The following is a 26,926-nucleotide window of genomic DNA, read 5'->3' as shown; positions in this document are numbered from 1 at the left end:
TGCAAATACAGCAGAACCTCTCTCGCTGATACGTTAAAAAAAATCACAGCTCTGCTGCAAAGGCGACGCAATGAACGTGATAGCAACCGATTGGAAGGTCATGCGCAGAATGGCCAGCAGATTGAAACATGCCCCGCATTTCTCACGCACAAATGACGCATGAAACGTACTCTCAGGTACAGATGAACGCAAATAAGCGTCTCAGTTGTTACTTCGCCGTGTCTGAAAAGCGCGCTCTTTTCAGAAACGTAGACTATGCAACGATTGCAGTGACATTTGTGTGCCCGGTAACTACAAAAGAATCGTCTGGTAAAAGCCCAATGCCAGCAAAGACGCACGATCGTCCCCAGCAGGAGCTAAGCGCGCGTGAGAGCGCGTTCAGGAGCTTTAGGACGACCACCTAAAGTATTTCTCCAGTATTACTCTAAGGTAAACATCAGCGCTCCGAGAAAAGAACTGAGAAACCCAACCGAACCACAACAAAGAACAGTGAACATTCTGAAACAGTCTCTATTGCTATGCCATGGCTTATATGCCCTTTCTTAGCAGAAAAGGCAAAAAAATGTTTTGGTATGGTCTCGGCACACCTCTTGATCTTGGATGTATTCGTTCTGGAGATCCTAGTTTCACTGAGTCACCATACGAAAATTCACCGCCCAAACACACTGCATTATATAAAATCTGGTACAAGAGATCAACAATGTAACAAAGCTTCCGAACATTTGAATCTCAGTTCTTCCGAAATGTAAATTTTGCATTTGTGTAACAAATAAATTTGACGAGACTTCACGACAGAAAGACAGCATTGTGACAAACAGAAATGTAGCGAAAGAATTACACAATCGGAAAGCTTACAGAGGCAGACCGCACTGCAGAATTGCTGTGACTACTTCCAGCATGACCCTAAGATTCAATTGGTTGGTGAAGTGACCGATACCCCTCCTCCATTTGTTGCCATGCTGCCAACAAAACATGGGACCTAACCCCCCTCACCTGTTGTAGATGATTTCGTAGAACTGCTTGTCAGGCATGGTCAGTTCCACCGAGGGCAGCAGAAACTCCAGCTGGACCCGGCAGTTGCTTGCCGTCTTGTCGATGAATGTGCGCAGTGTCGCTTTGTCACTGGGCTGCACCATCTGCGAGACGAACGGGGCAACAATAAGTCAGTTGGTCTTGCTTGATGCGCACACAACGATGTAATGTGCCTTTGAGAGACATCTGGACCAAACACTGGAGGTTTGAAACTGCCGGGCGAAGCTTTCAGCTGCGATGCACAAAGCTCATTATAAGGCCCAACTGCATAGTGCCACGTCCCTTTCCTCAAGTTTTGTTGTCGCCCCGTTACACTGAACGTAATTTTCAGTGCGAACCACGCCTGCAGCGTTCGAGAAGCTTCGGGACTGCAGAAGATCATTTCATTAAAATTATGCCCACTCCACGAACATTACAGATTATTCTGGAACCTACGTGGCCACTAGCAAAAACGCTAGAACATTTGATGGCACGTGTTTAAATGCCGACGCACTTCACCGCTTGTCAGTTGATCCACAAACCACGCTCTGTTCCCCGCCAGCGGTGCCAGTGTGTATCGCTGTAATCTTACTTTTCGTTTGTTGGCCACAAGTGCGGCCCAAATAAACAGTTTCATCTTCGATCTCTAGTCTACTCCCTTCATCCACGTCACAACCCCGTGACAATAGAAACACATGCAATGTGCTCCAGCAAACTGTATAGACTCATTATTTCGCTACACCTTTTCACAGAAAGACCGTCTCACGATAGAGTTAAATCTGGTTAATTAGACCTCCATTAATTCATAAATTCCAATAATTCGAATAGATTCTATGGGCCCAGCAAGAATATGTTTTGCTTAACGGCATCAAACGCTCATTAATTCGGTGATACTTGGCCGACACCGGGTAAACTTTAACAAATGTCAAAGCGCACTGCCGAGCGCAAAGCGCTCATTATGTACGAAGCAAAGGACTGCGACAACAGTGTTTTACAGTCGAAAACACTAACAACGATCCCAGATAAGTACAACGATCTATCGACTATAACGACCATATTTCGGTGCACTTACGATTTTCGCATGCCATCTTTTGAAACGGAGTCCACATATAGCGAACATTTCTCAAGGCCATCTACGGTTACAACAAACACTTCAGACATGGTCACGGTAAAAATGTTGTGCACACAAAACTGAAAAAAAAACAGCTAAAATGGGCCTTGTAGAGCATAAGAAAGACGCTTGCATCCGCTAGCCCCACTAGTTTAATCATCACGAAAGTGAAACCCAGGTCGGTGAGCGTCGTACGTTGACGTCGGATGCTACGAGCGAGGTTGCTCAGACATTTCGGCAAAGTGACGATGAGGAATAAAGAAAGAAGGAAATAGGAGGCATTATGAAGCCTATAAGTTAGCTTTTTCACGGCAACCAATTTTGGCACTATTCACTGCAGCTACATCCACCTAGTACGATAAAACAATGCCTTGGAATGCAAGATGCTGTGAAATACAAAGCGATGACCGCGATAACTTTTTGTCGCATGACGGTTTGCTGAGTTGCCGCCACATTGAGCTGCAAAATGTCTTTATTCATTTCAGTTATGGCAGCGACCAATCAATCATTGATAACGACTTCCACCTGATTGCATCGAGCCCTATATATCAAAAGTGATATGGCAACCGGCGATGCAAGTGAAATGATTACTCATCCCGGAAAATCTCATCAAAGTCGTCTGCAGCTACCTGGTCTGATGCATGTGTGGTGTGAAATGTACAAATTGATGGCAGTACAAGCAGTACCAGTCATACAAGCACGCGACGGTGCCGTTTGCAAGTTCGCCACCACTGCTGCACCGTGTGAGATAAAAGTGTGCATCGCTTTTCAGAAATGAAAGGAGCTCGCTTGTTTCAGTGACACAGGCACAGAGAAAAGTCGATGCTGTGACAGCGAGCGTATTGTGTGTGTTTTATTAGGCGACATCTCAAGTGCGCTGCGCCACGTCATACAGGACCGGCACAGCAACGAGGAGACGTAGAGAGTGCACGTTGCTTGCAAAATCCTTGTCCACACCGCGCTGAGCAAACAGGCTACTTGCCACACGCGTGCACGGTCAGAAATGATGTGTGGGAACAAATAATGCACAAATACACGTAATGCAGCAAACGGCCAGACAGCGAAGACGTGAGCAGAGTAGGCACACCGCGCTGCAGGCCAGGGATGATCGACTTCACGTGGCGGTACCGCGCTTCAATGAAACGGTGTCAGTTCATTGCAGATGAAATTTAATTCACTCGTGCACGCGGCAGGCAGGCATGGCTTCACAACACGAAAAGGCTTAGCTTGTCACTCGAGGCCTTATCACTTTTTAATAAAACATGCCAAAATAAAAATTGCAGATTTTTTCCTAAGTGCACATTTTAAACGGCGAGTTTATATACAACAAATTACTGATATAACGACGACGTTTTGTGCCACCTTTGAGTTCGTTACACGTGGGTTTGACTGTACTATCTAATTAGCACCTGATGACTGTTTTAAACTGGCACAAACGGAGTAGTGGCTGGAATACAGGATAGGCACATATTTGCAACCTGTAAAGAAGCAAAGTGGAGCTGGTGGAGAATAAAAAGTGGACAAAAAAAAAAAACAGCGGGAAAGTTTGAAAAGACAGGCCACCTTCTCGGTACACGAGCATGCACAAGACAAAACCCCTAGCCTTCGTGCCCTTCTACCCATCATAGAAACCTGTGGCTGTTGAAGCTGTATTCACAAGACAGACAAAATCGCAATTTGACCCCAGGAATCCCAAACTTTGTCACCATATGTCACCGGTTCCTGTGTCCCCACTTCGATCAGCGCGGAGCGATTCGTGAAATGATGGAAGCCCATGTCAGAGTTGGGATCCTCGGGAAGCAATCAGAAATCCTCGCTTGTACAGTGAATCCTGCCCTGTCGTGTGAATGCTGGCTGCGGAGGGATCAGAATCATGTCACACGTGACGTGACTGATCACTTGCATAACTTCCATCGTGTGAACACAGCCCTCGGAACTGAACCCAGTACTTCCCATAGTGGAGGTGGATGCTCTAACAGCTCGCCACCCCTGGAATTTCCCAGACAGGAAAGAATATCTGCTAAACTATAGACACCTCTAATCCGGATGGAACCTCTAAAAGAGGGTGGAAGGAAAGCAGTAAGAACCAAAAAAAAGCACACATTTTTCTTCTTTTTCAGGGCCACAGTAATGTCACACATAGCTCTGAATGATTGCAGTAGAGCTTTTACACTCTGGCGATCATACCAGTGCTCTTAATTATAGCACACACATATAAGTACACATTTGAGCAGAACAAAATTTGTTATGACCCACAAAATACAGTATCCTTTCCACACACTTAGCACGCTTCACCGCATAACATTGTACGACAACAACAGCAATGGTGAGTGCACTGCAATGGGACACTATTGAGAGTTCCTACTCGAGATAAAGATAACACGCCAAGCCCGTAACTAATCAAGGCGGCAGCCTCTCCTCCTCTTACATAGGTGGTTAGGGGCAATGGTCCCTGTGGCAAGCTGTACTTGATCCTCAAGGCTAGAAAATTTTTAGAACCATCATGCCTCGTTATTTTTATTTGGGTGGCTGTTTACCGGGAGATCTTAAGTCGCACCTGCACAATCAGGAGGACAGGTCTGAAATCTGGAGAGTTTGAGGATGCGGGGAAAATGATTGGATTACATTATGTACCTTGTCACTCTTTGCGCCTTCTTGGGTCCCCTGCTCTTGTAGCCATGTCGTGCGCGGTGGGCTAATCTCGTTCGACTCATAGCAGAGACAGTGAACGGTGAAGGGGCAGTCCGGAGCATTCTGCGGAGGCATCCGCAGGGTCTCGTACATCACGGATGGCATCATGCTTTCCTCACATAGTTCCGTCTCCAGCGGCGAAGGTTCGTTGCTTGGACTGATGGAGATCTCCAGGCTGCGATGGAAGAAACGGCCACCATACATTGGGTGACGTATGACTCGCCACATCACTTCTTACATAGACTACAGAGAAAACGCTAAAGGTTGCTAGAGGGCAGGTGAAACAGGTGAGGCGTCTGTGATTCACAAGAGGTGCATGCTGTGTAAGTGTGTCATCTATCAGCTTATTTGACAAGGAACTTTGCTAGCTCATTGTTGTGTCACATGTGCACACTCTGTTGCTCCCTTGGACTAATCTATCCTGAGGCAGTGCAGTGGACAACATTATAATGGCAAATTCCACTCGTCGAGCGGAAGCAACTTTTCTTGCTCCACAGCTGAGAATCTGCGTTTCGCTGGTAGATTTGGAGCAAGTTCGCATTTTCCACTGGTAGATTCAGAGCGACCCAACCTGCAACGGAGCATTTAGCGTGCTCCGTCTTTCAGAGATGAATTTCGCCGGCATTTCGAGAATGCGTTGCCATCATTTCCGGTACAGTCGGGCAGCTAGGTTGCCTTCAGCGTTTTTTGAGGCAGTCGCGTAACCCTGTGCATTTGTTCACATTCCTAAAATCGGAAAGCAGTACCCCTGCTTTCTGCAACTGCGTGGTCGAAACCCGTTCTTTGCAGTGGTGACACAGTTCTCATTGACACAAAGAGAGCGGGAAAGAAAATTGTTTCCGGTACCGGTTTAGCGACGTATGCGTAAACAACTTCCGGAATGACCTCACGTGAAAAATTCACGTGTTTCACTCGCAGATCTGGTTTCGCGCAATCCGAGTGCTCGCTCCAGTATTTCGGTGGCCGCTCCGGATCTACCAGTAGAATTCGTCATAAGATATTGTGCATCAGTTTTCTGCCTATATACATGTTCTTCAAATAAAATCTTATTGTCAGCCTGCACCCACATTTGTGTGTTCCCATCCCGTCCATCTAGTGCTTCTCCTTATTAACAATGAAATGTACTACCAACAAGATCAACTGTCAATGCTTCAGCTAGAAGACAGCTCAGCGCTGTAATGTTCAACTTTTGAAAAATTGAAATTCAGTTGTGGGAGCTTCATACGCTACAAACAACGGTATTACTACGAGGCATGCCAGAGTCGTAGGGACTTCGAATTTACGCTCGTACGAAGCTACCAACCAAAAGGCACCAAAGGTGACAAAGTTGACAGTAGAAAAAAAGCAAGCATTTTAAAGATTCACAAAAGGCAATAAGCAACAGATGAATCAGCCCTTCCATTTCTCTTATTGGCTAACTGACAACCCAAGGCATCCAAGCACAAAACGATTCTTTTAAAAGGAAATACCGTAGGATCTTGGTAAACAAAAATCGCTTCACCAAAATGGCTCCTCAAGTGCAACAACTGCCTCTAATTTGTTTGGTTTGGCCATAGACTGCTGCACCCTTTTAAACGTTTTTTAAGTGAACGAACAGGGTTCATAGCACCTAAGTGAAACAAAATTTAAGGTTTTTCAAGGACTTCTAAGGACCGAACAAATACTTTTTAAGGACCTAAAATAACACTTGAAACCACAGAAAATGACACCACTTTTTACAGCATAAAATTTGTACTTTATTTTATTTGTATAGTTGGCTACATGAACGCACACAAGTTACCATGGACTACAGCCTTTTTTGTGTTCTCAATGTGTTTCATACTCTTCATGTGACTTTTAAAGGGACCCTGAAACACTTTTTCAAGTGACGATGGAATAAACTCACTCGAAGAGCTTATTGCCTAATGAATTCAACATTGCAAAAATTTTAAGAATCCGTCTGGTACGAGTGGAGTTACAGAGATTTGTCACGCACTGAAATCGCATTCTCTCTTCTCTCGTACCGATGAAAGTGCTGGAAGCTAAGCAGGGAGGGATGGCAGGGCCACAGAAAAACATCGACCGCACCGTGACCTTAGGCGTTTTTTTTTTCTTCGAATGCACGGCTTTTTCAGTATGATTGCGCGCGCACGGGTGGACAAGTAGCGGCATCCCGCGGCGATCTCTCTAACGAGCGAGTGCGTCATGTTCAAATAAGTCAATGGCTTATAGATGGGCTTGCTACGTGTGATTTTTGGGCATACTGCGTGATTTATCAAAAGAAGAGAAAGCAATCTTTAGCCGACTTTGATAATTTATTGTGAATTCCAAGCCGTGTGCAGCGCTATATTATTTGGCTCGCGTGTTGTTGGGAGCCTCTACTGCCAATCGGCAGCGTTTCCTGACCATGCTCAAAAAGTGTTGCAGGGCCCCTTTAAGGGCAGACTCCCCCTTCGATGATACGTCGAAGCTCTTTCTACATAGAAAGACTTTCGCTGATGCTAGTTTAATGTGTATCCGGTGCAATCCACTCCCTATAAGCAGCAATGCATGACCAAGACAGCTGGAATTTGCACTTGCCCTGCATAGTTCCCCCATTACTGACACGACGTGCCTGTTAATGTCGTTAATGGCTAATTATCTCCATCTGTCAACTTGCAAAGTTTTACTGAATTTATCCCTGTGCACGTGATACAGAGTGAGCTCACCAGTATGAATAACAGTGCTCCGTGAACTCTTTCACCGTGGGTCCACAAATCGCACAAGATTCATGGCGTGCACTAAACGACTAGTCTTTAGTGTCGCTACCGCTTGGGTCTCTCGCTACTCGCAGACACCCAATGCACATATGAGACATCTGATGGCTTCGTTAAATTCAAAATTATTCGCAAGTTCTGCCGGTCGTATTTGTTCCAATCGCTCGCAAAACCCTTCACGGAAGCCCTGGCTTATGCATAACTCAGGTTTCAGTACAGTCGAACACCGCTACAGCAAAACTGACGGCGCGGAAAAAATTTCGTTGCGAGTGAAAATTTTGTTGTAATGAAATCGAAAAAAATATAGCTGATCTGAGCTAGTAAAACAAAGGAATGTTTATTCTCAAAATTCAAAAAATGTCCGCTGCTTCCTATTTTTTCCCAGAAGCGTCACGACGCGATTCTCACCCATGCATAGCGAGGCCATGGTGAAAAGCACGCTGAAAGAACACCTAAGACCGCTTTCGTGAACGAACCAAACAGCTACATCAACACGTTAACACCAGTAGCTGTCCGCGGTCAAAAGTATCTGACAACGCCGAGATAGAGGCAGGGTATCGTGGAGCGGCGACTTTTGCATTATTCTATGCCATTCTTATCATCTATCACTCGTGGCTAGCTGATTTTGTTGATCATGCGGACCAACAACCGCTCTGATTAGTTACCTCACTGGCCAAGTGCGAACATGATAAGCATCGAAATCGAAAAAGGCGTGGTTCCACAGTTGCACCCAGAAGTTGCGAGAAGGAAACCATGAACTGAGCGACTGAGCTTCAGCTTCGGATCGTCTGCGGCTCAGAAGCAAGCAAGCAAGGCAGTCTCACTGACATCGCTATCGAGCAATGGCGGCGCCCATGCTTGCTTAACAGCGGCGATTTCTGGTGGTGCCAACGCGTGTTTTAGACTTTGTTGACGCATTTTCAGGCTATGAAAATGCATCGAAATGTTGAAGATTGGGTTTACTGCATAGCAATAAGTATCTGAGCCTTGAATGGCATTGTAAAATTTCGTTGAAGCGGGACGACCGAAGAAAAAGTGTTCGTTGTGGCGACGATATTTATGCATAGACTCCTATGGACTGCTCACGGGGAATCGTGAATTTTTCGTTGTAGCGGAAATTTCGTTGAAGCGGCGGTCGTTGCAGCAGAGTTCGACTGTAGTGCGCGTTGAGGGACTAGTTGGTACAACATCGAAACTGACTTAAAACTGAGCGCATGACAAAACACAAGTTGACACGACGCGCTGCACCCACCTTGCCAACTTCTTCTACCTGTGCTCCGCAACCCATGCAGTTTCATTTCAGTTCCAGTTTGAGAACCCATGTACCATAGAAATCTTTACAAGGACCAGCAGCCATCGACGTATTTAAGGGGGGACATGGGTCTTGAAACAATTTCGCTTACTTTTTAAGCAAACTTAACGAAACTTGCCAGTCTTGTTGCTTTTTTTCTGCTGATTTGAAATATGCAATTATTTTTTCCATCAGCCAATTAGTTCTCAAGATAATTAGAGGTAATCCGCCATGTTTTTCCATAACAATAGAAAAAAAAGTATTCATCAAAAAACTATAATCTGCATATGTCAGATACTAGAAACACTGGTGATTGCAACATAGCAAGCAGTTTTTTGATGAATTGCTTGTAAGAGATTTTACAGCTAACTGAACTTGAGCACTTGAAATAGTGCCACCAGTCACCCAGAATTAAAGCAAATTTAAAATTTGCTCGAAAGAAATTTCAAAAATCTGTTTGCTACATTTCAAACACCACCCCATTGGCTTTGTCCTAAAAAAAGAATTATAGCTCTATCTACCCGCAGTGCTGAGATATTGCTTCGGCAAGCTTGCAAGAAGTCAGAAATTCAGCTTTTGAGAAAATGAGCAAAAACACAAAACGTCAAATTTAATGAGAAACACCAGGAAATATTTACATGCTTACACTAGCAAGTGCCTCGTATCCACCAGGAACATAGTCCTTTTGACCTTTGTCAACTCTGTGGCGCTTTCCCAGGGCCTGCTTCACATTTTCAGCCGACACATGCTTTCGAGCAGATGCGGTCATCCTCCGCTTGTCCTTCTCTGCCAGGCGTTTAGAGTTTTGCCGGCCAGGGGTCAGGCTGAGCTTTTTGAGGATGCCTGTTGCAGCTCTTGTATAGCCAGCATTGTCGATCGCAGAATTTAGGAATTCCATCGTCGATCGCAGAATTCAGGAATGGCGCCGACGGGGGCCAGCAAAGCGCGCACAACGCAGCCAGAGCAGACGCCACAAGCCGACTTCAGCCAATCATGCTCTGAGAAACGGTCACGTGCACTAAACAACCAATCGTAGCATGCGTTTTTACTCTTTTTTGATGGTTGTTTTCTCCGCAACCAATGAACGCACAGAAGCCACAGTGGCGGGAATTCGAAGGCGAAAAACTGCTCTTTCAAACGATACCAAAATGGCCGCGAGTGCAGCTGTGGACATGGAGTTACGAATTTATAAAAAACTGGTTTTTGGTGTCCGGAGCTGCGCGAATTCCGCACGCGCACGGGCTAGGAATTTAATATTACAGCTAAAATATTGATCGGAGAGATATGAAAGTCAGTACACCTGTAAAAAAATATTTGTAGTTTCTGAAAATGCTGTTTCCAAAAAATTGCTTTTTTGGCGATTTTTCGGCTCCAAAGACCCGTGTCCCCCCTTAAGTATAGTGTGTGCCCCCCCCCCCCCCTTTTTTTTTTAACACACCCGTGCATGTTGACATTCCAGGAGTCATCGTAGCTATACTCGAACCTCAATATAACAAAATATCGGTTATAACAAAGTAAGCGACGAATACTCTTACAATAAATATAATGTTAAAAATATACTTTTATAACAAAGTTTTAGATATAACAAACTTCTTTTCATGCAAAATACAACTTCGTTATAACAAGGTTTGAATGTATATGAAGGGCTGTCTATCAAGAGGGTATATACAGCAAAGAAAACACCGAAAAGAGAAACACCTACCTTGGCAAGTCAAAGCCCTCCTCTTTGACAGTGGGGTCTCGAAACACCCTTCCAAATGGCACTGGCTTCGCAAGCTGGGACTCCTTATAAAACACTGTGAGGGTTGAAAAAAATGACACATTTTCTCGCTTATAACCCTTGAAAAGAAAAAAAAATTATTCAGAGCTACAGTCGGTGTGCAGGTTATTTAAGGATTTCAGGGTGCAAGGAGGCTTCATGACGATGCAAGGAAGGTGACTTTCCTGGTACTACACACAGGTATTAAAAATTGAGTTCCGCCAGTTCCACTTTTGGTTGCGGGTTCATGCAGAAGTAAGATACAAGTGATTGATTGATTGATATGTGGGGTTTAACGTCCCAAAACCACTATATGATTATGAGAGACGCCGTAGTGGAGGGCTCCGGAAATTTAGACCACCTGGGGTTCTTTAACGTGCACCCAAATCTGAGTACACGGGCCTACAACATTTCCGCCTCCATCGGAAATGCAGCCGCCGCAGCCGGGATTCGAACCCGCGCCCTGCGGGTCAGCAGCCGAGTACCTTAGCCACTAGACCACCGCGGCGGGGCAGTAAGATACAAGTGAGAAAATACGGTGCTGTTAAAGGCAGTACTATTTATAAAAGAAGCGTTGAAGTGCTGCGCTGAATATTTCATGCAAGCAAAGCTCCATGTCACAAAACAATGTAACAATGTAGCACAGAAATGCTTGAATTACACTACAACATCATGCCGTTCAGTATGCCTAAACTTGCTCAAGAAATGGTAACAGCTTTACCTGGCTGAATAGCACAGAACAGCACAATGCCACCAGCAACCGAGTCACGCTAAATGAAATTCGCACTACCGCGAAAGCACACTTGAAAGTTATATGCACAAATTGTTAAGAGAAGGTACAAAGGAGAGCAAGGAGTGTTTACAATGTAGTTACACTTTGCGCAAGTGTAAAACAAACGGCAGACAGTGCGCTGCTTTCATCGCGTTGTTTTCATTGGTGCCCCTCTTGCTTCTGCAGAGTGTAATATACTCTTATGACAATATTACCTGTGCCTTGATTATTTGTTTGCTTCTTAAGGAAAGTGGGTACTAAGAAAAAAGGAAAGTGCCAAGGAAAGTGGGTTCTAAAAAGTGATTATTTCTAAATCAATACGAACAAATTGTCAGTCTTGACCAGCTTTTCATGCTGACTTAGTGATTTCAAACATGTAATTAGTTTCTTGATAGCTGCACTAGTTATACAAATATAGAGGTTTGAAAAAATAATTTGTGCCTGCTCCTTACTTAATCAGTGCATATACTTAATAGTGCTTGTCCTTAAATAATTAGTGCTTGCTCCTGGAGCGCTGAAACTAATGTTCAAGTGCATGACCCCAATGCCCGGGCTATGCTGTAGGGGATGATGCTGTTATTGATGCATTATTAACGAGTACTACATTAAGTAAGAAAACAGACGAACACTCACTGTTGAATATTTTTTCTTATTTACTCTCATTAATATCTAAGTATAACTTGCAGCATGACAACAGGGTGATAAAAATAACATCACCCCCAGATCATTTCAATAGGAGTAGAATGATACCAAATTTATCATTTTTACTAAACAATGACAAGGGAAAAACCCCGTAAGGCTGAGTGAACTGAGCAAAAACGTCGAACTAAAAAAAATGCATTTGAAGTTTCAGACAGCTTTAACTTTGGCAAAAGAACAGCCACAGCCCTGCACGTTACATCATTCGATAGATTTGTCCACGAGATAGCTATGCCAAGCGTGTGACCATTGCTTGCCAATGTATTGGCAGAATCTTGTTGTAGAGCCATGTAGTGCATCCAGAACTGGAGTGATAAAAAGTGCCTTTATCAGTTGACAGGCCCGAACCAATTCTTTACAAGCCAAAGAAATACAACATTTTGTGAAAAAAGTGAGGCTTTCCTATATGCAAACAAGATAAACACAGAGATTATGTGCAAGAAGCACATGGCTTACTTGTTAAACAAAAATCGGTTAATGTCCAGTGATAACACTTGGCTCACCAGCAGGCAAGAGCTGTACATGGTGTTCCCTGCTAATTAGTGTCTATCTGAGAGCCTGTTCTTTATGTCACAACTGTACAAGTGCTCCTTCTGCAGCTCCTCATGTCATATTTTATTTTTCTGAAGGCTGTGGCACACAAATCAATTTCCCAAAGAGCAACAAACCATCTTGAATTGTTGCTCTTTGGCAATTCGGTTGTTGCTGCCAGGCCGTGGCTGAAGCATGTGCTGTCCCGCCCTTGTAGATGGTATTGGTTGCTTTGATTGAGTGCATTTCACTTCATAAGGCATTACCTTCATAAGGCACTATCACCAGCTGCCTTTAGTGAGGAACGCTTCTCGTGCAAGTCACGCAGCCACGCGCAAGTCACAGGCTTCGAATGCTCCCCATACAATCCGGCTTGAAAATGGTCACTTGAGCCCGAGCCGAACTAAAACAAGGCAGAAGCCCTGAGACCGTGTTTATTGCGGTTAAGTCCACGAGGGTAAATTCTGTGCCGTCGTTTTCTTTGCCGCCATTCACCAATATGCAACTGCTTTAACTTCTGCTGCTTCATTGCACACTGCGATGTCGCACTCCTTCCACCGCGCTCTCGGGCAGTCCCATTTCCCGTGCAATAAGCAGCCCCGTATAGTGTGCCATACCAATGCGGCTTCAAATAGCACTGAAGTACTGTACATCGATCTGGTAGCTGTAGTTTGGCCAAGGGTGAACGGATAGTTCTTCCAGAATGCGCTGCGACCTGCCTCACAGGTAGTTTGGTCATCCCGCCCTCGCCCACATACCGCGGTGAGCACTATCGAGGCGTATTTTTCTCGTATGCGTCCCACCACGATATTATGATATTTGTCTATACACTGTTCCACTTTGATAGCTTATGGGCATGTTGGCGTGTAACATATACGTGATATGAAAAGACACCCTCATTGCACTTTTTTCGCACTTCGAACAAGACGACTGCAACTCGCTTGCAACACGCAACGGTTCCCCCACATGCTGACCGACAAGTACACGTTGAATCATGCTCTTTTCTTTCACCGTTCTTTTTTTAAAGGTGGTTTGCATCTTCGTAATTTCACGAAATTATTCAAAGCGGTGCGACGAAGACCAGACGCGACGAGCGGGTGCGTTTCTGCACTTCGGCGCCAGTCGGCGCCACAATAAGAACACTCAGATCGTAGACAATAAGAACACTCAGATCATCGCTACTAGCGCATTGTCACTATGGATGGTATGTGTGGGATGTATCACATGGAACACGTAGCACTATTATCGATGTCGCAGGGCACTCCATTTTCATTAAATTCTCGTACGCTATTTGCTGCATAAATAAAATAACTTCCTCGCGACAGATTCGATTCAAATTTGGTCAAGACGACCTACCCACGCTGAGCGATTGCAGGAAAGGCACCTCTCAATTTTTAAATTTGATGTCGGTGCTCTTTTAAGGGGGGACATGGGTTTTAGGGCTCTCTGTATCTATTTTTGAACCGAATATGATAAGGGTTGGCACGCATGCTTACTTTGTTCTCCTGATTCTAAAAATGTAGCAAGTCTTTCTGTAGCTTCATTAGTTAATTAAATAATCAACATAACAATTTCTATTGTTCTTACCACAATAGAAAAATAACCACCAGTCAAAAATTTATAAATGACAAGGATTGGCAGTAGAAAGCATAAGACATAAAACATAGGCAGCACTTTTTTGATTGAGTGATTATTTCTTATATTACAGTACACTAAACTTCATGGCTCTGAATGTGGCCAAGGAGTGGTCACACAAACGACTTCAATTTTGAAAAACTTAATTAAGGAAAAAATAATATCTGCTTCCTATGTTGTGTGCACCAAGCATATAGCTTCATGCTGCAAAAGAAAACTATTCAGCTATCTGAAATAGATTTTGATATATTGCAGTAATAGTCATGCAAGGTATACAAAATTGCCATTTAGAGAAAATCAAGAAAACAAAAAAATTGTCATATTTATTTGCACAGAATCACAAATGTTGCACAGAAACAGTTATAAAACATTAGTAGGCCCCTGGAACATAGTCAGTTTGGGAATTGGCACCTTTGTGGCGCTTTTTGAGCACGCACTGCACATTTTCCGCCAAGGCACGTTTGCATTCAGATGCAGCTGAACGGCGGCGATCTTTTTCCTCCATCCGCTGCATGCACTTTTCTCCAGCATTCATGCAGAGCTCCTGCAAGATGCTTGCTGAGGTCCTCTTGCAGCCAGCATTGAACTTCATCACAGCTTCTGCGACAGCCGACTCGACACTAAAAAGGGATGCGTGTCGCTCCTTTGGCGCGAGAGCCCATATCAGAGAGTGCAAGCTCTCGTTGTTTTGGGTTTTGCCTCGTTGGCACCGTTCAAGCAGCTGCCTGTCAGAGAGCCGTTGGTAAATTGGCAGCAATGCCTTGCTCACATGAGGAGGCAAATTGTAGTGGTGCTTTGGGACTGGCTGGCCCTTGGCCTTTGCGGCGTTTGGCCGGCACCAAGAATCTGGTCCTTCTGGGCATAGACTGTGATTACTAGCTTCATCATTTGACGTTATGTGATAGTAACTTGCCATCACAGCCTTCTTCATCGCGTCTATGTCACCAACGTGTGATTTCAAAGCCCAGCCATAGTAAGAGCCGAGTTTTGTAACCGTCTCCTGTCAGCCTCCCTCATCCACCAAGAGGCTCCAAGCCAGGCCCTTTATGCTTTGACAGCACATTACGAAGTGCTGTTCCCATTCGTTTGTGCACGTGGTTTATGCAGTCTTCTCTCTGCACCTCAATAAACCCGTACACTTTGGCCTCCTTCAGGGCCAGGAATGTACGGCTATCGCCGTCAGACAGCACTGTGGTGTACCTGAAGAGGTACACTTTTCAAGAGACCATTTGAATAAAATGATGCCTGCCTCCACCTCCATTTCCCCTGCTTTCTTATCAGTATTTTTTTTTGACAAACGTGGTTGGTCTTCCACTCCTCATATGCTGCATCATCTACTTTTGGTCCGCGCTCGCATCCGGCACAAAAGTTGCAAAGCACAATGTAATCTAGCACAAGCCCGGTGAAAAGTCCGATTACGGTGCCGACACCAATGTGGGAACTGTGCCCACGAGTCATCCGAGACCCGTCGTAGGAAACGGCGATGTTTCCTGGGTAGCTGAAATTCAATGTGCTGTACAGCTGCCGGACCGAATTCGGGCACTCAATAGTGAGCGTCTCGGCTGCCCGAGTTGCGGCAGGCATCAACTTCGTTTTTAGGTACATCTGCCACGTTTTTGTGTGCAGCGCGCGGTGCGAGATATTCTTGGCTGCAAAAATATCATTAAACGCCGTTTGCCGATTGCCAGTGTTCTGCATCGCTCACGAAGCCAGAATATTTATAGTGAACGGATTTAGCTTCGGAGTCCCATCCACTCGCGGCGAGCTCCATGCAGACCCTTTGTCGCTGCAATTCGAGCATGTGAGCATTAGACTGACTGCAAGGCCGTACTCTCGCTTCTTCCGGCTTATTTTTGCGCTGCCACTGCAAGTCTTGCACTTCATGTACTCCAGAAGAAGCGCGTTCACCGAATCCAAACACAACACGGTGAAAACAGTATTGTCAACCGAGTCGGTCGCGACATCGCTAGCGGACAGAATGTTCGACTTACGGGTCACTGCCACAGTTGACGCGAGCTCTTGCAGTTGCTCGTCAGCTCTCTTCTTTATCAGCTGCAGATCTGAAGGTGTCCGCATAACTGTATCGCGACAAATGCGGCTGGCGGTTTGGTCGCACGCAATCGACGGCTCTCTGCCTAGGCCTAAGCCTCGCTCGTCGTCATCCGCTGCATCGGCGCCATCGCTTGGCGCCATCGGCGGGTCATTCCCCACAACTTGCAAAGCGGCGGGGCGTTTGTGGAGGTTAGCGAGAATAGACTTCTTTCACTTCTTTCCATACTTGTGCTTGGATGCAAACTTATGGAGCGGAGGGCCCACAGTCGTGCGTTGCCACCCAAGAGCCGTATCCAAAATGGCTCTCACAGTGCGCCTCTAGAGCATTTAGCAGGCAGCTGAGGATGAGGACAGCCAATCACATGGCGCTATTTCGTCACGTGCTTGCTAGAGCGAATGAGAATGTGCGCTTCTCGCATTTTTGGCGATCTTTTTGTATTCAACCAATAGGCCTACCGGAGCGGAAAGTGCACGACATTTGAAGCCGAAAACTTGCTCTTTCCAACGCGACCAAGATGGCCGCTTTCGAGGCAGTTGAACGCGAGCACGGCGCAGTTGAATATGCGTAATTTTAGCGTTGGCACAGATAAACAACCGGCCGCCGGGCATGTTTTAAATTGATATTACGGCTGAAATATGGCCTTTCAAGATGGGAAACTTGGCAGATAAGGAGAATAATAGATGTAGATTTCAAAAATGCCACATTTCAAAAACCGCTTTTTTTTTGACGATTTTTTGCGTCCAAAGACCCGTGTCCCCCCTTAAACAAATTTTACCTCCTGTAATTCATTTTGCGGCTCCCATAGCATATAGAAAAGAAATTTTGACCCATTTCCCCCTCGCAAACAGCAATATTTTGAGGGCAGGTGCCTGGAGATACAAACATGCCTAAAATGCGTTTCTCTCAAAACTGCTGTCTTGGCCATTTTTTTTAACATTCCAAGACGCGTGTCCCACCTTGAGTTTAAAAGCACATTATATGGGCTCACATGCACTAATTATCACATTTTAAAGCTAATAATTTGCAACCTGCTGCTATTCAAATCCTACTACTAGTACCATTAACGCTTCCACTTTTCTCACGAGCCTTGTTCCAATCCAGTAAGTCATGTCATGACAAAAACGGTCATTTTTTTGTAATATGCAGTATATTCTATTCGATTTATTAGATTCGCAATTACTCGAGCAAGTCACTATTCACTTCGAACCTCGATTTCACTATTAGCCCAACCCTACAAAAAAGTTATACAGTTGAGCCCTTTTATAAGAGAGACTAATGTATCAGTATCAGACAATTGGGTAACAATACACTGGTCTGCCCATAGGGGTTTAATAGAAAATGAGGACAAGGTACTCTGTTTATCCGAGACACCTCAAGTGAAGGACAGGAACTGCTCCTCGAAATGCGTCTTTTATGAAAGTTAAACTGTCCTTGCATAAGCCTATGGACTAATAAGTGTGTTGTAAGCAGCGAAAAATTAATCAGCAATCCTAATATCTTCCTTTTTCTCTTGCAGCAACTTGTCTACTTACAATTAGCCTCCTTGCAGACTATCACGAGCTTGAGGTCCTCGTTGTCGTCAGCAACGAATGTAGTGGACAACGTCGGCTCCGACAGCTCCACCGACAGAATGTCCGGCCTCAGGTTCTTCTCCCACCAGGCTTCCCGGAGAACTTCGTGAAGCGGCCGGACATCTGGAATGGGAAACCTGCCAAGATGAAAGCAAAAAGAACACACCATTTCGGTTAGTCAGAACTCTGGACTTGGCATTTCACAGGGCTCACAGACTTATTTTTTTTTTTTTAATTACCGCTCTGCGAAACCGTAGCACTGAAATCATGCTTAAGTTGACCAGCACACCACATTCTTTCGCCAAACACAAAAAAAGATCAGCCAGCTCAATTTGGGACACACTGATGAAACAGCAAAGCACGTGGCGTGCAGCGAGGTTGAGTGATATACACTCCAACCTCATTATAACAAGCTCGCATCTTACAGGAAAATATGTTTGTTATCTTAGAAAGCTCGTTATAAAGGTTTATTTTCAACACTACACTCAAACGTCAATGTAACGAGCCTGGATATAACGAAATAAATAAAGAATAGTTTTGCAATAGATGTAGTGTTAGGAATACACCTTTGTAACGAAATTTTAGATATAAGGAACTAATTTTCATGTAAGATAAAACTTCATTATAACGAGGTTTGAGTCTATATCTGTTGCAACATTAGTTTTAATTTATTTTATTATAATCGATATTTTGTTGTATCCGGTTTCATTATAACGAGGTTTGAGTGCAGAATGAAATGGGTTCAATGAAGTGGCAGTGTGAGTGAAGTGGGTGAATGAAGTGAAAGAAGTGTCAGGAGCAGTAGTGATCATAGTGCGGCAGATGTGAGTAGTGGCAGAAGAAGTGGCACACATCCACAGTGGGACTTTTCTCTGTGGGTAAATGCCACTACAAACTATAATCAACGACAGTCCCCAGACACAAAAGCCTCGGCCAAGAACAGTCTCACTGTTAACAATAAAAAAAAAAAGACTTGCAGGGTCCCTTATGCATTTGCCTGAGATGAATTGAAAGTGAAAGTCATCTTTTTCTCTGTCTACTGGGCCAATTGCATTTACCCCCCCCCCCCCCGCACCCATACAGCTTTCTCTACCTTGTGAGACTTTGCTCTGCCTCAGGGATCGGAAACAATACATGCTTCCTGCGACTAATGTGCCGACACGATCAGCCTAATTATGAACAAGTGACATTGTCATGTAATGATGACATCTTGTGAGATCAGTGGTACCATAATGTCTCAGTGATGCCGCTATGACATCAATGATATCACAAAGCAGCATCGTCACATGGTGAGAGTCTTTTGCATCATTTCTGTTGATGTTGTGGGGATCTGAGGCGCGCCCGCGACCGTTTCGCGGGCATTCCGCCACACGGCCACACCTTTTTGCTTTTCTGCTCTGTTAACACCACGTGGCGATAGATGGCGCCACGTGCGGGCACAGCACGCGGTACGCGCGCGCCGAGGGAGCGCTCGCTTCTCCGTGGTCGGCGCCGGGTAAGCACGTGTTTTCCTTCGTCTGCGTCCCCTTTGGGAATCGCTGGACTGTAGCCTGCCTGGGGTGGTCTTGGGCACCTCGGCAGGCGTGTTTACTAGAGTGCTAGCTTCGGTAGCGTGCGCTAAGCCCACAGCGGTGCCTAGTGCTTGAAGTGGTCGTACCACAACGAGCCGCACTTGCCGTAGGCCTACGCGTACGAGGTTTGCCCTAACACTCGCGACCAGGCACATTGGCCATCGTGAGAGTGTGCAGCATAGCCGCGAGGGACCTTTTCCCGACCGGCGTGTCAAAAGCTCACCATTGCCAGCTGCGACGTGCTCGCGGTTTTCCCCTTATTGTGAACGTCCGCGTGCGGGTGCCTTTGCTACCCGCGTCCCGGGAGCGGACGTTGTACTGTTGTTCGGGGTACCGCGAGAGGCAATTAAGTGTTGTGCATTTTGCATTAGAACGCTGTCTGTTTGCCGCGCCGCATTAAACGCCTTATTAGTTGAGCGCGCGCGGAGTGGTGCCCTGCACGCGAGTAAACGGAGAGCGGCCCTGTGGCTCGCTAAGCGTGAACCCGCGGTGATCGTCCGCTGCAGTTAGTAGCGGGGTCACCATACTAGTGCCCAACGCGGTATCAAAGGCTCATTAAGCCTTTGATTAGCTAGCCTTAGCCGAGTCAGCCCGCCTTAGCGAATCAGGCTCGCGGCGTTTGCTTGCGTTATGTCTGCTCCGCGTGAGTTCTGTCCGCTGATGCTTTTAGCAGATACCGCATTGCTCGAGAACAAGGCCAGTGCCCCCCTTGAGCATCACAATCGCGCCCCCTCACTTGTCACAAGCCCCAGTCGGGATGACACGAGGCGCTACGTATCAGCTCCCACTGGAGAGGTAGCGTGCTTTGGGTCCGGGGCCATAGCCCAACCCGAACAGTGCACAAGGGCAAATTGGACTACTACTGCTCCCTTTGGAATGCATGGCAGTTCCGTGTCACAGCGCTCCGAAACGACTCTAAGTGGAGCTTCCGGGGTGCAGATGGGCACCACGGCCTCAGCCGTTGCCGAATTTTGCCCGCTGGCTGCTACGCAACCTAGCAGCCAAGCTCATTTCAAGCACGCGCCTGCACCGCTAGCCGCAAGCGGCCTAGCATTTTCACGTGAAGCTGCCCCAAGAGTCAGCTGTGAAAAACAGGCGCTCCCCAAGCTCGCAACGACCGTTATCCATTTTGAAACCGCGCCGCTTATCGAGCTCAGAGACAGTTCCCCATCGCTCACCCGCGCCGCTAATGCACCGACAGCTTCCTTTGAAGCGGGCGCACAGACGCTGCTGCAAAATGCCGCCCAAATGATTCAGGCACTCGCGCAGTCCAAATGCTTTCGGCCGTTCTGAAACGCCCTCATCCTGCTGTCATGTTGGCCGTTCCGACCTAAAGCGGGTATGGTGATCTGCAAAGTGCAAGAGATTACCTAGACTCCCTCACACGTTATCAGAGCCATGGGTCTAGACAACTAGGAAGTGCTCGGACGCGTCGTCCCGGCTGCACTGACTGACACGGTGGCCAGGTGGCATCGGCTTTCCGGCCACCGAGCAGCAACCCTCAATGAGTTCCGCGCGGCTTTTCTGCGCGAATTCTTACCCGCCGACTACGAGAGTAGGATGTGGCGCGAGCTTGAGCTCCACACACAAGCTCCTGATGAGTCGCTTCAGGAGTACGTATGCGCGATGGAAGACCTTTTTTCTATCGCCGAGCCCAGAGCCTCGAACGAGGAGCGCGTCGAACGGGTGATTAGGCAGGCACACCCGACTTTTTCGGCGTACCTGCGCGGCAGTCGTTTCCGTGATTTGGAGGAATTGGCCGTCGAGGCAAAGCGCATCCAAGGCGACATTCGCGCCGCGCGTTCCTATCACCCGCCACCGCCAGCCAGCGAGGCCCTCGAACAGCGCTGCGCGTGGGGAGGGGCCATGACCCTTCCTCAGCGGCAACAGCCCGTCGGAGCTGCCTTTGCGGCTACCGCTACAGGTGGGAGATAAGCGCGTGGGAGATAAGCGATCGAGCTTTAGATCCCTACACGTACGGGAGGCGTGCAGCCGGTGCTGCATCGCAACTCGACGCGCGCGAGCAGGGACGAAATCCGACCCAGCGCATCATCGGTGGTAACGGTCGTCAGAGCGGTTCCTTTGATCACGCGGCGAACCGACCCCTGCAGCTCGAAGCTGCTCCGTCGCGAGAAAGGGACCGCGATGGAGTGCGCTGCTTCCGCTGCCGTCAACGAGAACACATAGCGAGGGAGTGCTCCGCGTTTGTGCCTCCTGTGAGGCAGGGAAACGGGAGCGCGGGCCGTTCGTGAAGGCATGAGCGGCCGAACCCTTGCTTCTCCCCTCTGCGTATCGGGCAAGCAGTCTTTCTGGTGCGCACGCGCCGTTTATTTTGGTCACCATTGTCGGTCGCAAATTCTCAGCGTTGCTGGACACGGGCGCAAGCGCTTCGTTGTTTGGCGAACAGGTGTTGTCCCACTTGCAGAAGCGCTCGGTGCGCTTGCGGGACAGTCGAACGACATTCACCCTCGCGAAAGGCGTGGCCCAGTCGGCGGGCGCCGCGAGGTTGACTGTCAGATGGGGAGGCCGAATGAGACGCGCGCGTTTCGTTCATCTTCCAGGGCTCAGTGTTCCTGTGATTCTCGGTCGGGACTTTCTCCTAAAAACCGGTATCGTAGTGGACATTGCGAATGGAGGCTATCGCGACGGACCTTTTTCCGAGCTAAAGCCGTTCATCAGCCCACCGGCGCTTTCTGTTGCCTGTGCAGTTGAAGCGTCGAAACCGTGTCACATGCAAACTTCAGGGGCAGGCCCCTGCGCTATGCACTCGTCGGCTCACAATCCCCATCGGGATAGAGCGGCACGACATGAAGAGGCTCCGCATCCGTCGATCGCCTGTGCGACTCAATTGAATGATACACAGAAGGCTCGTCTGTCGGCATTGTTACGCGAATACGATGAGCTCTTCACCGATCAACCCAGCTGTACCGATTTAGTGAGCCATTCGATCGAAACTGGCGACGCGCTTCCTTTGAAGTGCAACCCCAGGCCCGTCAGCCAGGCCAAAAGGCAGGTAACTGACGGCTTGCTGGACGAGATGCTTTCAACTGGCATTGTTCGCCGTTCGTCCAGCGCCTGGGCGTCTCCAATTGTGTTGGTGCCTAAAAAAGAGGGCATTCATCGCCTGTGCGTAGACTACCGCCGTCTGAACGGAGTGACTCGTAAGGATGCCTATCCGCTCCCCACGATTAGCTCCATCGTAGGAATCCTCGGCACTGCGCGGTATTTTACCACATTAGATGCCTCCAAAGGTTACCTACAGGCCTGGATGGATGAGCGTGACCGGTGCGAGACCGCGTTCACGTCCCACAGACAGTTATTCGAGTTCACTCGTATGCCCTTTGGTCTTTGCAATGCTCCTGCGACTTTTCAGAGACTCATGGACCGCGTCCTCGGGAAGCAAAGTAGTCTTACTGCATGTGCTACCTCGACGACATCGTGATTTATTCACAAACCTTCGAAGAGCATTTGGCCCACATTGCCGATGTGCTCGTGAGGGTGAGAGCCGCCGGGATGACGTTAAATCCCGCAAAGGCCCAAATAGCGCGAACCTGAGTTCAGTTACTTGGCTTCACGCTGGGCGAAGGCTCCATTGAGCCAGATCGGGAAAAACTTCAAGCAATCTTCGATTTTTCCGCGCCCAAGGACGTACGCGGCCTGCCCCGCTTTCTCGGAATGGCCAATTTTTACCGGTCGTTCATCCCATCCTGTGCCCGAGTGCAGGCGCCCTTGACCAAGCTCTTGGGTAAGTCAGCTGAGTGGCGATGGGGACCTGAGCAGCAGGAGGCGTTTTGCAGTCTGTCTAGCTCCATTGCAGAGACGGCGCAGCTCAAGCTCCTCGACCTGACCAGACCGTTTGTTGTCCAGACTGACGCAAGCGATCTGGGATTAGGAGCAGTTCTCCTACAGGAATACGATGGTGTGTTGCAGCCCTTCGCCTTTGCCAGCCGCTCGTTGACACCCGCGGAAAGGAATTATTCCGTGACCGAGAGAGAGTGTCTCGCCATCGTGTTTGCACTGCGGAAGTTGGATGTCTACCTTGATGGGACAAAATTTGTGGTGCAAACAGATCACAGCGCGCTTAGCTGGCTGATGCGGCTCCGTGAGCCTGCAGGTAGGCTAGCGTGCTGGGCTCTCCTAATACAGCATTATGACTTTTCAGTGCAGTATCGGAAGGGGAGCACTAACGTGGTAGCTGACGCGCTATCTCGTGCCCCAGTGTCTACCAGGAGCCTGGATCCCGGTGCGACAACCGCTAGCAGTTCCTTTGCGCAAGCGAGCGGCACGGGCGAAACGGCGGCGGAGCCGCCGAGTGGAGAAAAGGGTGAGCGCGCCAACGAGCAAACCCTTTCCACGGGCCAGGCAAGCAGCGCGCCGCGAAGCGGGCGAGAGGGGGAGCGAAAGGAAAGCGAACCCATGACGCCAATGCGAGCGGAGGCGATGGCTGCAGTCCTGAGTGGGAACGATACCAAGCTCCCCTTTGTGAGATTGGGAATCGCTTTCAGCAGACAAGAGTTACTGAAGGCCCAGCAAGATGATCCGTTTTGTCGCGAGTTGAGCGACGGTCTCGGGGAGACGGAGCGCCGAGACACCGCTGGTAGTGCGGCGGACGCAAGGGGACGGGAACCGACGTGTGTCGCTAGGTCCCCCGCGGATACATACTTGCTGGACCATGATGGACTCCTGCTGAAATACATAGCCACCGATGAGGAGTCAGTGGACCCGTTTAAGGTGGTTGTGCCCAAAAGTCTGAGAGGCACACTGTTGCGAGCCTCTCATGACGAGCCCGTTGCTGGTCACCTGAGTGGCTCTAAAGTTTTTGCGAAACTGAGCAAGGTTGTGACTTAGCTTGGCATGAAGCGTGACATTTTTCGCTATTGCCGTTCCTGCCACGTCTGTCAAACGGTGAAATCAAGGGGTGGCAAGCCGCCCGGCTTGATGAAACCCATTGTCAGTGAGCGTCCGTGGCAAGTAGCCACCTGCGATCTAATGGGGCCATTCCCCAGGAGTAAGCGGGGGTTCATATATCTGATGGTAGTTGTTGATCATTTTTCCAAATGGGTGGAGCTGTTTCCGCTGCGGAAAGTGACAGCGCGAGCGGTGCTAGAGAGGCTACAGGAAGTGTTTTGTCGGTTCAGCTTTCCGAAAAGATTGATCACAGACAATGCGTCATATTTCACCACTCGGTTGTTTGGCGATACGTGCCGTTCCCTAGGAATAGATCACTGCACCACTTTGCCCTACCATCCTCAGTCCAATTTGACGGAGCGAACCAATCGTACGCTCAAACCGATGTTGGCGGCCTTTGCCGAAAGTCAAAGGGACTGGGCAGACCATTTGAGTGAACTCGCGTTTGCAATCCGAACCTCCGAGAGTCGCTCTACTGGTTTCTCGCCCGCCTTCTTAAATTTTGGAAGGGAGTTGGCAAATCCGGTGACCATCGTCACTCAATGCCAGCTCGAGGACGAGGAAGAACCGGCAGACTGTTCTGCTTACGCTTCCACACTTCGGGACAGGCTTTGTCGAGCTCTCAGTAGAGCGAGGAAAAGTTTGGCATTGGCCAGGGCCGAGCAAAAGGCCCAGTATGACCGAAAACGTAACCACCTTTCAATTAAGGTAGGTGACCTCGTCCTGAAGCGCAACCACGCTCTTAGCGACGCGAGCAAGGATTTCTCAACTTCGCTCGCTCCAAAGTGGCTTGGTCCGTACCGAGTGGAGAAAGCTTGGACTCCACTCTCGTACTTGCTGAAAGACCCGCTTTCGGGAAAACTCAGCCGTGCCCACATCACAGACCTGAAAGCCTTTGCGTCGAGGTCTGACGAGCCTGCGCCAGTGCTCAGTGGCTCTTCGCTCAAGCAGCGCGCACACCCGGCGCGGCGGACCGCATTCGGACCACGCACCGGCATAATCTGAGGAAGCGGTCACCTTAGTGATTTCGCCCGGGACGGCGGGCTTATTTCCGCAACCGAAGGCCCTCATTTATACTGTCTAGTCTCAGTTAGCTAGCTTCTTTACAGCCAGTGCGTGCAAAGAAGTCGGTTCCGCTCAGTTACTGCTGCTGATTGTCATGTGAGTGTTGTTGTTTACTTGATGTTTTTTCTCGTGTTTTCTTTTTTTTTTCTTCTCGCTGGAGGAGGGGATTGTGAATTGGTGCTTTAGCGTGGGGAGAGGGACAAATGACACTTTGCGCTTCCTTTGCGGTGCGCGTTTGGAGAGACCCGACCATCGGAGGTGTGTGTGAGTGTGTGTGTGCGTGCGGCGACAGCTTAAGAAGTCACCGACCCCTACACCACTTTGGACTCTGGAGGTGTTAGGAGACCTGCGGTCGTTAGGCAGTCCGGTTGCGCCCTGCTCCCGACCGTCGCTGATAAGCTCTGCTGGCCTTTCTATCACGCCTCCTGCACGAGGCCAGCTGTCGCAGACGCTGTGCACGACTCGACCGACGCCGCAGGACGCCTCGCAGCCAGTGGATTTGGCGACCTTGATTTCAGCAGAAGGGCCGGCTGTCGCAGCGTGGTCCATCCGAACCTCCACCGAGGCGGCGTTCGTCGGACTCGCACGGCTGTCGTCAACATCGACGAGACGAAGTCACTCAAGTCAAACATTACGTGACGCTTCCCCTCCGAGCTGTGGACGCGCTCTTGCGTGAGCATCATGAACTCCCGTTACCCCTCTTCCGCGGAGCCATTGTATTTCTAGAGTGTATTCTTGTGTTGCTTTATTTTTTTCTTCAGCAGCAGTTGCAGAGCGAGGCTGAGGCTAGCTGTTACCCATTGCATGACGCCTTTGCATGCATGGGCGACGACCGGCTGCCTTTGCAGACCGGTATATAGGGTGAATTAAGGAGAGGAGGATGTGGGGATCTGAGGCGCGCCCGCGACCACTTGCGCGGGCATTTTGCCACACGGCCGCACCCTTTTGCTTTCCTGCTCTGTTAACACCATGTGGCGATAGAGGGCGCCACGTGCGGGCACGGCACGCGGTACGTGCGTGCCGAGGGAGCGCTCTTTTCTCCGTGGACGGCGCCGGGTAAGCACGTGTTTTCCTTCGTCCGCGTCCCCTTTGGGAATCGCCGGACTGTAACCTGCCCGGGGTGGCCTTGGGCACCCCGGCAGGCGTGTTTACTTGAGTGCTGGCTTCGGTAGCGTACGCTAAGCCCAGAGCGGTGCATAGAGCTTGAAGTGGTCATACCACAACGAGCCGCACTTGCGTTAGGCCAACGCGTACGAGGTTTGCCCTAACACTCGCGACCAGGCCCATTGGCCATCGTGAGAGTGCGCAGCATAGCCGCGAGGGACCTTTTCCCGACCGGCGTGTCAAAAGCTCGCCATTGCCAGCTGCGACGTGCTCGCGGTTTTCCCTTATTGTGAACGTCCACGTGCGAGTGCCTTTGCTACCCGCGTCCCGGGAGCGGATGTTGTACTGTTGTTCGGGGTGCCGCCAGAGGCAATAAAGTGTTGTGTATTTTGCATTAGAACACTGTCTGTTTGGCGCGC

General features: G+C 48.5%; 1 protein-coding gene across 1 annotated transcript in view; it reads right to left on the bottom strand.

The window, feature by feature from the left end:
• The window catches only part of Atg2 (Autophagy-related 2), a 174,012-nt gene that overhangs the window by 105,469 nt on the left and 41,617 nt on the right, over positions 1–26,926 (bottom strand). The window contains exons 16-19 of the mRNA XM_075866197.1: positions 17,821–17,996; positions 10,542–10,635; positions 4,757–4,988; positions 994–1,136 (exon numbers count right to left, since the gene is read on the bottom strand). Of these exons, the coding sequence (XP_075722312.1) occupies positions 994–1,136; positions 4,757–4,988; positions 10,542–10,635; positions 17,821–17,996 (645 nt within the window). The remainder of the gene's footprint in view (positions 1–993; positions 1,137–4,756; positions 4,989–10,541; positions 10,636–17,820; positions 17,997–26,926) is intronic.

The sequence above is a fragment of the Rhipicephalus microplus genome, chromosome 6 (genome assembly GCF_043290135.1).
Source record: "Rhipicephalus microplus isolate Deutch F79 chromosome 6, USDA_Rmic, whole genome shotgun sequence".
In the NCBI taxonomy this organism is placed as follows: Eukaryota; Metazoa; Arthropoda; class Arachnida; order Ixodida; family Ixodidae; genus Rhipicephalus; species Rhipicephalus microplus.
The sequence above is the reverse complement of the archived record's forward strand: the minus strand, read 5'-3'. Positions and strand labels throughout refer to the sequence as shown.